The sequence below is a fragment of the Oncorhynchus masou genome, chromosome 23 (genome assembly GCF_036934945.1).
Source record: "Oncorhynchus masou masou isolate Uvic2021 chromosome 23, UVic_Omas_1.1, whole genome shotgun sequence".
NCBI lineage: Eukaryota > Metazoa > Chordata > Actinopteri > Salmoniformes > Salmonidae > Oncorhynchus > Oncorhynchus masou.
In genome coordinates, this window is record NC_088234.1 from 29,370,849 (window position 1) to 29,384,002 (window position 13,154).

The 13,154-nt window shown below is 43.3% G+C and overlaps 1 protein-coding gene across 3 annotated transcripts in view; it reads left to right on the forward strand.

Annotated features, from left to right (window-relative positions):
- The window catches only part of LOC135510709 (reticulon-3-like), a 35,379-nt gene that overhangs the window by 19,053 nt on the left and 3,172 nt on the right, over window positions 1-13,154 (forward strand). For all 3 annotated transcript variants that reach the window (XM_064931850.1, XM_064931851.1, XM_064931849.1), the window contains 4 exons: window positions 6,635-6,842; window positions 7,583-7,721; window positions 8,950-9,019; window positions 12,660-12,706. In XM_064931850.1, the coding sequence (XP_064787922.1) occupies window positions 6,635-6,842; window positions 7,583-7,721; window positions 8,950-9,019; window positions 12,660-12,706 (464 nt within the window). The remainder of the gene's footprint in view (window positions 1-6,634; window positions 6,843-7,582; window positions 7,722-8,949; window positions 9,020-12,659; window positions 12,707-13,154) is intronic.

A 13,154-nucleotide genomic window follows, 5' to 3' on the forward strand; every position in this document is an offset into this window, starting at 1 on the left:
ATATTTAAGATTCTTCAAAGATTCTTCCACACATGCAGATATTATCTGTTCAAAAACACAGCGGTTGGAACCAAAAGTCTCAAATTTGGGCTCATCAGACCAGAGGGCAGATTTTTACTGGTCTATTGTCCATTGTTCATATTTCTTGGCCCAAGCAAGTCTCTTCTTATTGGTGTCCTTTAGTAGTGGTTTCTTTGCAGCAATTCGACCATGAAGACCTGATTCACACGGTTTCCTCTGAACAGTTGTTGTTGAGATGTGTCTGTTACTTGAACTCTGTGAAGCATTTATTTGGGCAGCAATCTCAGGTGCAGTTAATTGACAATTTCTGAGGCTGGTAGCTCTCATGAATTTATCCTCTGCAGCAGATTTAACTCTGGGTCTTCCTTTCCTGTGGCGGTCCTCATGAGAGCCAGTTTCATCGTAGCGCTTGGTTTTTGTGACTGCGCTTGAAGACACTTTCAAAGTTCTTGAAATTTTCTGAAGTTACTGACCTTCATGTCTTAAAGTAATGATGGACTGTCTCTTTGCTTATTTGAGCTGTTCTTGCCATAATATGGACTTGGTCTTTTACCAACTAAGGCTATCTTCTGCATACCACCACTACCTTGTCACAACACAACTGATTGGCTCAAACGCATTAAGAAGGAAAGAAATTCCACAAATGAACTTTTAACAAGGTGCACCTGTTAATTGAAATGCATTCCATGTGACTACCTTGTGAAGCTGGTTGAGAGAATGCCAACAGTGTGCAAAGGGTGGCTACTTTGAAGAATCACAAATATATTTTGATTTATTTAACACTTTTTTTTGGTTACATGATTTTTACATGATTCCATATGTTATTTTATCGTTTTGATGTCTTCACTATTATTCTGCAGTGTAGAAAATGGTAAAAATAAAGAAATACCCTTGAATGAGTAGGTGTGTCTAAACTTTTGACTGGTACTGTATGTGCCAGACTGAAATCTGGCTCTTACAGTCAATCCTTATGAAGGTCTCCACGTTCAGACAGAGTGCAGTTGTCGTCCCCCCCCCCCATGTCCTTAAAAGCTTAGCGTAATCATGGTCGGACAGTGGGTGGTGGGGAGTTCAAACATGGTGCTCCAGTGTCTGCTTGCAATGCCCCTGGATGTCAGGCGGAGAAGTCGATTCACCAGTGTTGGGTTTCTGCTTTGGTGCAACTTTCCACACTACGCTGCACTTAGACAGGACAGGAGACGATCATGCCAGAGACGCGTGATCATTCTGAAGGCGCAGACTTTACTTTACCTTTTATGATGGTCATTATTATCGACGAGCTGGATTGGATATTACAAGAGCATGACCAGACACGCTGGAGGAACTGCAAAAAATGATAACAGCTTACTCGTGCTTTGTCCAACTACCCTGACTAACGTTGCCATGCCAGTTTGAGTTGGCAAAAACCCATACAGAAGGGACCAGGCTAGGGGGCATTGGTTCTCTTATTTTGTGTGACAATTGTCACTTGGCTCAGAGGAAGGGTGCCGTAATTAGCTGGATGTCATAAGAGCTTTTATTGCCCTCTTGCCCTCCTCTTGAGTCTTGGCACAGCCCTCCCAACCTCCTCTAGAAAATTATACACAGAATGTTCCATTTTTCTTGTGACCTTCCTTGATTTTAATGGCACAAAGGACATAGTAAATACATGGTATATACACTGAACAAAAATATAAACGCAACATGGAAAGTGTTGGTCCCATGTTTCATGAGCTGAAATAAAAGATACCGGAAATGTTCCATACACCAAAAAAGCTTATTCCCCCCCCAAAAAAAATGTTGTGCTCAAGTTTGTTTATATCCCTGTTAGTGAGTATTTCTCAGTTGCCAAGATAATCCATTCATCTGAGGTTTTTCATATCAAGAAGCTGATTAAACAGCATGATCATTACACAGGTGCACCTTGTGCTGGGGACAATAAAAGGCCACTCGAAAATGTGCAGTTTTGTCACACGACATAATGCCACAGATGTCTCGTTTTGAGGGAGCGTGCAGTTGGCATTCTGACTGTAGGAATGTCCACTGGAGCTGTTGCCAGAGAATTAAATGTTAATTTCTCTACCATAAGCTGCCTCCAATGTAATTTTGGAGAATTTGAGTTCAACCGGCGTCACAACTGCAGACCACGTGTAACCACACCAGCCCAGGACGTCCACCTCCGGCTTCTCCACCTGCGGGATCGTCTGAGACCAGCCACCCAAACAGCTGAGGAAACTGTGTTTGCACAACCGAAGAATTTCTGCACAAACTGTCAGAAACCGCCTCAGGGATGCTCATCTGCGTGCTCGTCGTCTTCACCAGGGACTTCACCTGACAGCAGGTCGGCATCATAACCGACTTCAGTGGGCAAATGCTCACCTTCGATGGCCACTTGCAAGCTGGGGAAGTGTGCTCTTCACTTGGATGAAGCCTGGCTTCAACTGTACCAGGCTGATTGCAGATGGCGTGTATGGCGTCGTGTGGGCGAGTGGTTTGCTGATGTCAGCGTTGTGAACAGAGTGCCCCATGGTGTCGCTGGGGTTATGGACAACAAACACAATTGTAAATGACAATTTAAATGCACAGAGCTTCGGTGACAAGATCCTGAGGCCCATTGTCATGCCATTCATCCGCCGCCATCACATGTTTCAGCATGATAGTTCAAGGTCCAATGTCACATTGATCTGTACACAATTCCTGGAAGCTGAAAATGTCCCTTCTTCCATGGCCTGCATACTCACCAGACGTGTCACCCATTGAGCGTGTAAGGTATGCTTTGGATCGACGTTTATGACCGCATGTCCCACTTTCCGCCAATTTCTAGCAACTTCACACAGCCATTGAAGAGGAGTGGGACAACATTCCACTGGCCACAATCAACAGCCCAATCAGCTCTGCGAAGGAGATGTCGTACTGCATGAGGGAAATGGTGGTCACACCAGATACTGGCTGGTTTTCTGATTCATGCCCATAACATATGCGTATCTGTATTCCCAGTCATGTGAAATCCATATATTAGAGCCAAAGGAATTTATTTAAATGGACTGTTTTCCTTATATGAACTGTAACTCTGTGAAATTGTTGCGTTTTTCTATTTTTGTTCTGTGTGAAAAGCTTGAATGTGGCTCTTATCTGAGCCTCATCTAGTTTATATATCACATCTGCCAATATAATATGCCTTATCAATGCTGTCATTATTACCTACTGGCTTACAAGATGTTACATATACTCTAAACACACGAGGTCACAGCTAACTGTACATTTTGTGTAATCGTCGTCTGTGATTTGATCCCCAATAGGGAACCCCTTCCTATGCTATGCCTGCTCAGTGCAAACATGAAATCCAAACCTGGCACACACAAACTGGTATGTAGACAGGAGTTAAAGGCAGGATGCCTGCAGTATGGACTCAAACATGTTCATGTGCTGCGAGCGCAACCTACACCACGGGCACGCTATGGAACTGTAGGTCATCACTGAGGCAACCAGTAACTAGGGGAAAGTTTACGCCATGCAGGAGTCGTGGAGGGAATTATAATGAAGCATTACAGTTAGCTACTGTTGGAGGTGCTTTAAGACAATACATATCGATGGTATAGCGCATATTTTCTTCTAACATATCAAATAATAATGCGCTCGTAATTATTTTCACGAGTGGTTTCTGTATACTTTAAAGACCAAAATTCAAGTAGCGTAGCGTACATTTTGGGGGTTATTTTCCCTCAATCTGCTACAGTCTGCTCTTTTAAGTACCCCGTTTCCCTCTTGAACCTTGTCCTTTCCCTCAGCCGCAAACCATTCTATTTTAGTCATCCTTCTGCATTGTTGCTGCCTCAACTCAGTGGTTTATTAGGCGGGGTATGCCTGGCTAGGTGAGTTAAGGTTACTTTAGTGGGTGTAACAACCTGTTTTAGTTAGCTCGGCTCTATTGGTAATGATAATGCGGTGTGGACATACCAGTTCTCCCTCAAAAGGCCTCAACAAGAAATGGCCACACCGACGGTGATATGAATCAGTCATCCTCCCAAATAGGGTACACATTTGAACAGTGGCCAGAAAAGGCTCCTCTCTCTTGGGCTAGTGAGAAAATCTTGACTTCTGCCAGGCCTTTAAAGATTAGTTCAAATCAGCCAGTCCATTTGTAGTAGGAAGATTTGTGTTAATCGTGTGTGTTTAGGACTGGGAGGGATAGGGCGGGGTCCAGCCAGTCGTTGTCAGTCGGGAGGGAGTGGATCTTGTCAATACTTGAGTCAGACTTATTCACCCATGCCAATGTGTATATAATCACCTATGATATTTGACTTGCTTTAGAAGCTGGTTTAGCTTTGCAGGAGTAAATCGTTGAAATCTGTTGCCAGGCTATGTTGTAATGGGGTCACGCACATTGACGCAAATAGACGCGCGCACACACCCTGGAATGCAGGCAATGTGGTGTGGTGCCTGTACCAGGGTCCTGTGTGGCTCAGTCGGTAGAGCATGGCGCTTGCAACGCCAAGCGTCGTGGGTTCGTTTCCCACTGGGACCACCCATATGTAAAAGTAGTGGCCCCAGCCGACTTGTAAGTCGCTTTGGACAAAAGCGTCTGCTAAATGGGATATATTATTATTATTATATTGCTCACTGCACAGTGAGGTAGAAAGCAGGCCACTGCGGCTCTGCTGCCACTGGGACTCGCTGCTAGATCTGGGGCCTATAACGCAGGGAGGGAGGGAGGGAGGGAGGGAGGGATGGATGATTAACGAGGGCCGCCAGCCCAGGCTACCTCCCTGTGGGTACCAGCAAAGCATGCTGGGAGGGACTCAGACCCCTGCAGTGCTGGGCTAGGAAACCCCACTCATTCTCTGAGCACCGCTCACCAGCCAGCCAGGCAGCATCAGGAACAATGGAGTGCTGTCTGTGTCCTGCTACAAGAGGGGCGCTGCTTTGCTTCTCTGCTCTGTCAGGATGACTTGTCTGTAAACAAACAAAAAAATACATTGTGCCATGCAGCGATGTTCCACATTTTGAACTGATACACAATATTGCTCCGAACTCTCTATTGTAGTATATTTTGAACATTTTGATATTTAATAATGGAAATTTAGATTTTAGAAGTTTATATTTATTACATTTGTTGTAAGTAAACTAAATTGGAGGAAGGGTAAAAGAGAACTATGATAAACCAAGTTTCCTAATACATTCACTCAATCCTCCCTCCAATAAACCCCACATGGTTGTCTCGAGTTGGAAATCTTTCTATCAGTTAATAATAATGAAGCCTATATGGTAAGTGAGCATTTTAATCATGGAAAACTAACCAGCTGCAGAGGAGCCTAATTTCACAACACAATCCTGTTACTGTTTTTTTGTTTTTTTTGCCTCTACACAATCTCGTGTACATGAGTGCCTCGACTATGTGCAACCCTGGATAAATTCCTATTTCCTTTCTGTAGTGTAGCCCCACGACGAGGCTGCTTACAAGCTCATAACATATGCTGATACTAATCGTAGCTGCCTTGTTTTTTTTTTTCATACAAGCCCTGGCCGCGGGACATGCTACATCTCCTCAGTGTCTGTATGTGGGACCAGATGATGCAGAGCCGCAGTGGCTCGCTCTCAGCTGTACATTACATGTTAGTGGAGCATGAGTCACGCTCTCTCTCTCTCACACACACACACTCACAGAGTTAGGTAATGGTGGGCGAGCAGTGTGCCAGGCACCTCCCACCCCAGGAACGTGTGTGTCTGTCTCTGTGTGCCTTCTGTATGTCTGTTTGTGTAGCCTATGCACAGGGGTAGAAAGATTTGGGTAGAAACAGTGCTCTGTCTAGCACAGTGTGGGATGAACAAAATTGGGGATGAAAGGAAGAAGTGGTAAAAAAAAGTGGGCGTCTCCGTTCCCTACGGTTTCTCCAAGAACCTTTTCTTGGTAGTCAGCCCAGCCTGCCACCACGGTGTCAAAAACGTAGACAGTCCTTCGAAGAAGAGTGAAACGGAAAGATGCCAACCAAATTGCATTAATGGATCCTCTGTAGAGTGAGGGGAGTGGGAAGGGTTGTTGTGTATGCCGTGCTCTCTGCTCTGCTTTCTCTCCCCCTTAATTGGCTGCAACGCACAGCAGCCCAGGCCCGGAGCCCGAAGAGGCGTAGTCCAATGTGGAGGCAGCGGTTGATACCAGGTTTCTTTAAATGCCCCCTTTTCATGCAAAGGATGGAGGGAGGATATTTAAGAGCCCTATAAGAGGGTTGCGTAACAACACTGTATTGGGAATATCAGTTCAGTTTGTATACACACACAAACATGTACAGGGTTGTGGGGGCAGGTGTGGTAACAGTATCTAATGCAGTCTGTATACAGTATGTTATTCTTAGACTGGAGTTGCCAGAGGGGGAAAACACAGCATTTAAAAAAAAAATATATATATTATAGGTTGGCGGTTGGATATCACCATTTGCTGGTCTTGTATTCCAAACGTGTCTTGTGCAATAAGCAACTTGAATTCTTCCCTCTTGTCTCCCCCCTAATCTCATAAACAATAATGCCCTCTCACCCGCTTTCCACACACTGAAACATGCACTCATACAAACACACATTTTCCTTCCATTAAACACACATACACACCTTTCTGCTACACCCTTTCTTTCACCCACTCTAGTCAAGGACCTGGTGCACTGGCGAGACCCCAAGAAGTCTGGCGTGGTGTTCGGCCTGTCCCTGCTGACGCTTCTGTCCCTGGCGGCGTTCAGCGTCATCAGCGTGATCTCCTACCTGCTCCTCGCCCTGCTCTGTGTCACCATCTCCTTCCGCATCTACAAGTCTGTCGTCCAGGCCGTGCAGAAGTCCAACGACGGACACCCCTTCAAGTAAGGCGGCACACTCCACCTGGAAACTTGTGATGCTACGAAGTATTGTATTCATTAGAACGAACGTGGGAAAAGCCAGTGTTAAGAGTGGTTGGTAGGAGTGGTTGTTTTTGACAAAACGTCTAGCTGAGTAGTCTTCACTAGGGCCAGGAGTTTTTTTTCTTCTCCTCACCACATGACCAGGAAAAACTAAATTCCCTATTTTTATGTTATCATTGTTGCCATTGCTGTTTTTAGCTCCAGCAGGATGTTTGTGTTTGTCATCACAATCCCTGCCTGAGTGACTAATTTCCTGCTGGTTTTATTAATAGAAACATCATGTTTGGTCCAGGCAGAGTGGGAGGGGGGGGGGGCTTACTTCACTTACAGCCCAGTCAAACACAGAATGATGACTTCTTATTTGTTTATTTATTGAACACTTATTTTACCAGGCAAGTAGATTCACCTGGTCAGTCTGTCATGCAAAGAGAAGGTGTTCATAATTGTTTGTACACTCAGTAAATGCATATGGAAACAACTGCTGGAGTAGGGGAAAAAGCTAACCAGTGAAATCCTCAAATCCAGTGACTTGATCAAGTTTTAAAATGAAAGCAGCTCGGGTTGGTTGAGCTGATTTGGCGCTTCTTAGCGGGTTAGCATTAAATGATCAAATTAAAGCCGTTGTTGGTTGACGTATAGCAAGTTAGCCTGACTTTTGAGTTCGTAGCTTCACACTCCTGCTGTGGGTTGGTTCTCTTCAGGGCTCTGATGGAGAAGGATGTCAGCATTCCCCCCGAGACCTTCCACAAGCACGTGGATGTCAGTTTGACCTACATTAACCGATTCCTCAAACAGATGAGCAAACTCTTCCTGGTCGAGGACCTCATCGACTCCCTAAAGGTGGGTTGAAGTGTCTGTCCAGCTGCCTGTCAGGCGGTTCACCCCCTGTATCTGTGCCTCTGACTATGGTGGATATGTTGGTAGACCAGTGATCCATTCCATCATACCCTAGCGTGTGTGGGTGGATCGTTTTGCTGTTCACCTCGTTCATAAATCTACGTACACGACCCTAAACCAGGTATTAGGCAAGACGGTCCTAAACAGGTGACAATCCGGACTTGTTCCCATAGGCCTATGTCTATTCCCTCCCCCTTAAACTCTCCTCTCCTGCCGCACAATACTTTTTATTGACTCACGCAATCTGAACACTGAGCGATCCCTGCTGTGTGTGTGTGTCTATAATAAGCCTCTCCACCACCAACCCTGGTCATGTAGTTAGTAACTCAACCCTATTGTATGTTGCAGTGTGAGTGTGACAGTGATCGACTGTAAAACTCTTCATCATGTGACTATGACAGAGAGCGGGAGAGCTCACGGTATGTCAATGGCATGCCCGTGTGCGTCAATCACACAGGGAAGGCGCGACACGAGCCCTGGCTTCGCACCGCGGCCATCCGATAGCAGCTAGCTCGCTGACCCAGAATGCAGCTCACAGCTAGCTCTCTGTGGAGTGAGTGAATAGGAGGGAAGAGAGGAGAGGAGAGCTCCTGCCAGTCTTAACACTTCATTATAGCTCAGCCAACCAGACATACCAGCCAATCAGACCAAGTCGACTGCTGCTGGTCGATCCCATGGCCACTCATGCAGGGTTAATGCTCCTTGCTGTGGCTCCACTCTCAGCCTATTAAATCAACATTCCATCCCTTCCTTAGCCGGAGGTAGAAGTAGCCCCTAACCACCGATCTAGGATCAGATTATCCTACCTCCCATGCCATAGCATAAACCAACAATGGGATTAGAAAATATTACAATATTTGAACTCGAACAGTTGTTAAGGGGCATCGTCTTAATCCTCCCACTCCTGAGTATGGATACCATGGGTATGTATAAACCGAGGATGAATTTGGGAGGATGCAACTGTACCTAACGTTCAGATAGAAATGTAATGCATAGAATTGGCACGATTCCCTATCTTACATGACAGAACACCGCGCCTGTTCTACATTTCACTCTGCAACGTTTGAACCACTTCACCCCTCTGAATAGGCCCCAGGCACCCAGTGTTCTAATCATTGACTTAATATGGCATCGTTGGCTCTGACCCGGGTGTGTTTTCTTCTTCTCCCAGCTGGCTGTAGTGATGTGGCTGCTGACCTACGTAGGAGCCGTCTTCAACGGCATCACCATCCTCATCCTGGGTAAGAGTCTATCTCAGCACTGCACTCAGCACTGCACTGCAGCCAATCAGAGTAGCAGCTAGGGCCCTGAGGGGAAAGGTTTTGAATCAGCAGCTGAATGATTGATTGCAGCTCAGTGATTGATTGACATGATTGAAACCCTACCATCTCTGTGAGTCACAAAAATATCCTGCTCCTCCCCTGACAATCCCACCCTCAGTGATCAGTTGAGAGGCCAAACTGTTAAGAATGTGGCTAGGATAGCACATGACAATGAGGAAATGAAATAAAAAATGGGAAGAACAATATTGTTTTCCCCAATAACAATTTGAATGTTGTACCTTGTCGGTTAAGAAAAAACATAATTATATTGCACGTTGAATTCTCATTTTCTTTTTTACACAAATAATGTGATCACAATAATGTAGTACAATTGCAAATGTGAATTTAGATTTATCTTTTAACAATTTTCTTTCTCAATATTGCAGTGTTATCTGTTATGGCATTGAACAAGACCTGTAATCTTGAATATTCAATTGGTTTGTCATATATTAACATAAAAATAATATTGCAATATTTTGGCATCTCATATCTCTATCTATATATCTATCTATATATCTATCTATATATCTATCTCTCTCTCTATCACTATCTCTATCTCTATCTCTGAGGATAGATCCATAAATTGCAGCCCTGAATCTGCAATAAAAATGTAGCTCTGGTAATGAGTCATATTTGAACAGTTTGGGTTAGAATAGTGGTCTCCAACCTTTTCTTTCATAATAGCTACTTCATACAAGCTAATAGCTTACTTCATACATTTTTCAAGCTACTTATATAAAATTAGATTTTTTTGTTGTTATTGTGTAGGCCTAATTTGATGAATAAAAACAAAGAACAGCATGTAAGTAACTGCGTTTTGGTTCTTAAAACCACACATTTTGGGAAACCTCGTCAGTTGTACAACTGAATGCCTTCAACTGGAATGTGTCTTCTGCAGTTACAGGACTAGGCTGCTATAAATGAATTTCAAATAAATGTTTAATTGTCATTCTGTTGAATAGTGGCCTATATAACAACACATCACAGTGAGTAGGCTAAATGTATTTGACAACAAATCCTGAAGAAACAGAATAATCATGAAAAGTAATAGGAATAACAAAAGTGTAGACTTAGCAAAAACATTGCTTGACTGTTCCGCTTCTCATCTGACATGGCATTTTTCTGGCGCTGTTGTTTAACCTATCGAGGAACCCCTCGCCAACAGCCAATGAAATTGCAGGGCGCCAACTTCAATCAACAGACATCTCATGATTCAAATGTCTCAAATATACAAGTATTAGACACCATTTTAAAGATAAAATGATCATTAATCCAATCACAGTGTCCGATTTAAAAAAACGCTTTTCGGCGAAAGCAGAACATATTATGTTAGGTCAGCAACTAGTCACAGAAATCATACAGCAATTTTTCAACCAAAGAGAGGAGTCACAAAAAGCAGAAATGGAGAGAAAATTAATCACCAACCTTGGATATTCTTCATCAGATGACACACCCGGGACAACATGTTACACAATACATGTATGTTTTGTTTGATCAAGTTCATATTTATATCCATAAACCTCAGTTTACATTTGGCTTTGCCCCCAAAACATCCCGTGAATTTGCACAGAGCCACATCGATTTACAGAAATACTCATAATAAACATTGATAAAAGATACAAGTGTTATTCACAGAATTAAAGATATATTTCTCCTTAATGCAACTGCTGTGTCAGGTTTCAAAATAACGTTACGGAAAAAGCAAACCATGCAATAATCTGAGTACGGCACTCGGAGCCCAACATAACCCAAAAAGATATCCGCCATGTTGGAGTCAACAGAAGTCAGAAATAGCATTATAAATATTCACATACCTTTGATGATCTTCATCAGAATGCACTCCCAGGAATCCCAGTTCCACAATAAATGTTTGATTTGTTCCATAAAGTCCATCATTTATGTCCAAATAACTCCTTGGTTCGCGCATTCAGTACACAATCTAAACTCATGACGCTCGGGCAGGTCCAGGCAAAAGTTCAGATGAAAAGTCCTATTACAGTTCGTAGAAACATGTCAAACGAAGTATAGAATCAATCTTTAAGATGTTTTTATCATAAATCTTCAATAATGTTCCAACCGGAGAATTCCTTTGTCTGTAGAAAAGCAATGGAATACAAGGTAACTTTCACATGAACGCGCGTCACGAGCTCGTGGCTCTCTGCCAGACCTCGGACTCATTCCCCTCTCAATCGGCCCCACTTCACAGTAGAAGTATCAAACAAGGTTCTAAAGACTGTTGACATCTAGTGGAATCCTTAGGAAGTGCAAAATGACCCCATAGACACTGTATATTCGATAGGCCAAGAGTTGAAAAACGACAAACCTCAGATTTCCCACTTCCTGGTTGGATTTTTTTTAATCTACTAATAATATGCATATATTAGCAACTGGGACTGAGTAGCAGGCAGTTTACTATTGGCACGCTTTTCATCCAAAAGTGAAAATGCTGCCCCCTAGCCCAAACAGGTTAAAGCACTGTCAGTGTCACCATGAAAATGTTTAACTTGTCACAGTAGCATACATATTTGAGGCAACAAGGGTAGAAAAGGCTTATTTGGTCGTTATTACTTACCAAGAAAAGCAGAGCTGTTTTTATCAAGGTACACATCTTGCTCTTTTTCATTTTGTGCATAGGTGCATACAGACACACAATTATTTCACAGATTTAATAATGTAATATTTGCACACCTATTTTGAAAGTGGGGATGTAGCGCCTCCATTTCTCAGGCGCCTGTGGACGTACAGTAACTGTCCACTGTCACATTCCTTCGCCTCTCCGGTTCTTGCTCAAATGTTTCATGCATGTTTAAACCAACCTGGGCAATGGGACACACATGAAAGGGGGTCAAAGTTCATGAAATGTGCTACAAAAGGTTTATCATAAAACATTTTCCTTTACATTTAAAAAAAAAATATTATAATATTTTTTTTTACATTAGTTCAGAATCTCACTGGATTACTAAAAACCCAGTCCCAGCATTTTTACTGTGCAATTACATCGCTTTAATGCTTGGTAAACGGCATCGTTTATAGTATAAACTCAGGACAATTGCTGTGAGACTAGAACACTGTGTGGGTCTTGTTTAGTCTGTTGTTAGCGTGTCACACTTGTTTAGTGTCCACCCGTGACCTTTTCCTATATTGACAAGACTGATGATAGTCTGAGGTTACTGGCGGCACAGAATGTGGCCTTCAGATGATTGGCTCGTTTAGACCACCACTACCCAATAGCCTGCTGCTCTGAACAACACTGTATGTCAGAAGTATTGATCTGAACCTTCTTAATGGCGTGTCACGCCATCGCAGTTTACAAGGTGTTACAGCCTAATTGGTTGTTTTTGTGGGGGGAATTCTTACTAGTAAAATGTTCTTCACTGTCCTTTGTCTCCCTCCCTGAAGGAAGTGGCTTTATTATTATTATTATTATTATTATTATTATTGTGATGGACTATAAATGGACTATAAATGGTAACTTTATGCCTGTGATGCTTTGTGCTTTTTTTGTAGAGGTCAGTTGTTATTTTTGTTACTTCAAAGTTTTTCTTTCCCTCTCCTCCAGCTGACATCCTCCTATTTGCCGTGCCCCCGTTCTATGAGAAGAACAAGGTGAGAGACTGACCCTTGACCCTTTTGTCTTCTTATGACGTCGAAGAAGTCGAGAACTTTTATTGTTGCGTTACATGCTTTAGAAGTATGTCGACATGAGTCGTGCTGCTGAAATCATACCATTTACCTAGAACTGGGCCTATATATGGTTCTGTTTCACCGGCAACAGTGATGATGACGACATCATCGCTTTGCGGGCGCGTACAAGTCATCACCCATCGTTCCGCTCTGTGTGACCTCACCGGATGACTGGGCTCTCCGAGTCGTTGGAGGCTGTTTTTGCATACTTATCGTAATCATAGGACAAGGCTGATTGGACAAGTCACCCTACTGTCACAGTTACAAGACGGCTTTAACTGTCCGGTTGAATAAAGTCATCACCTTTACTTAATGTTTCCATATCTTTTATATGCTTACTGTGAACTGTATAGGTCTGTTGAATTCACGG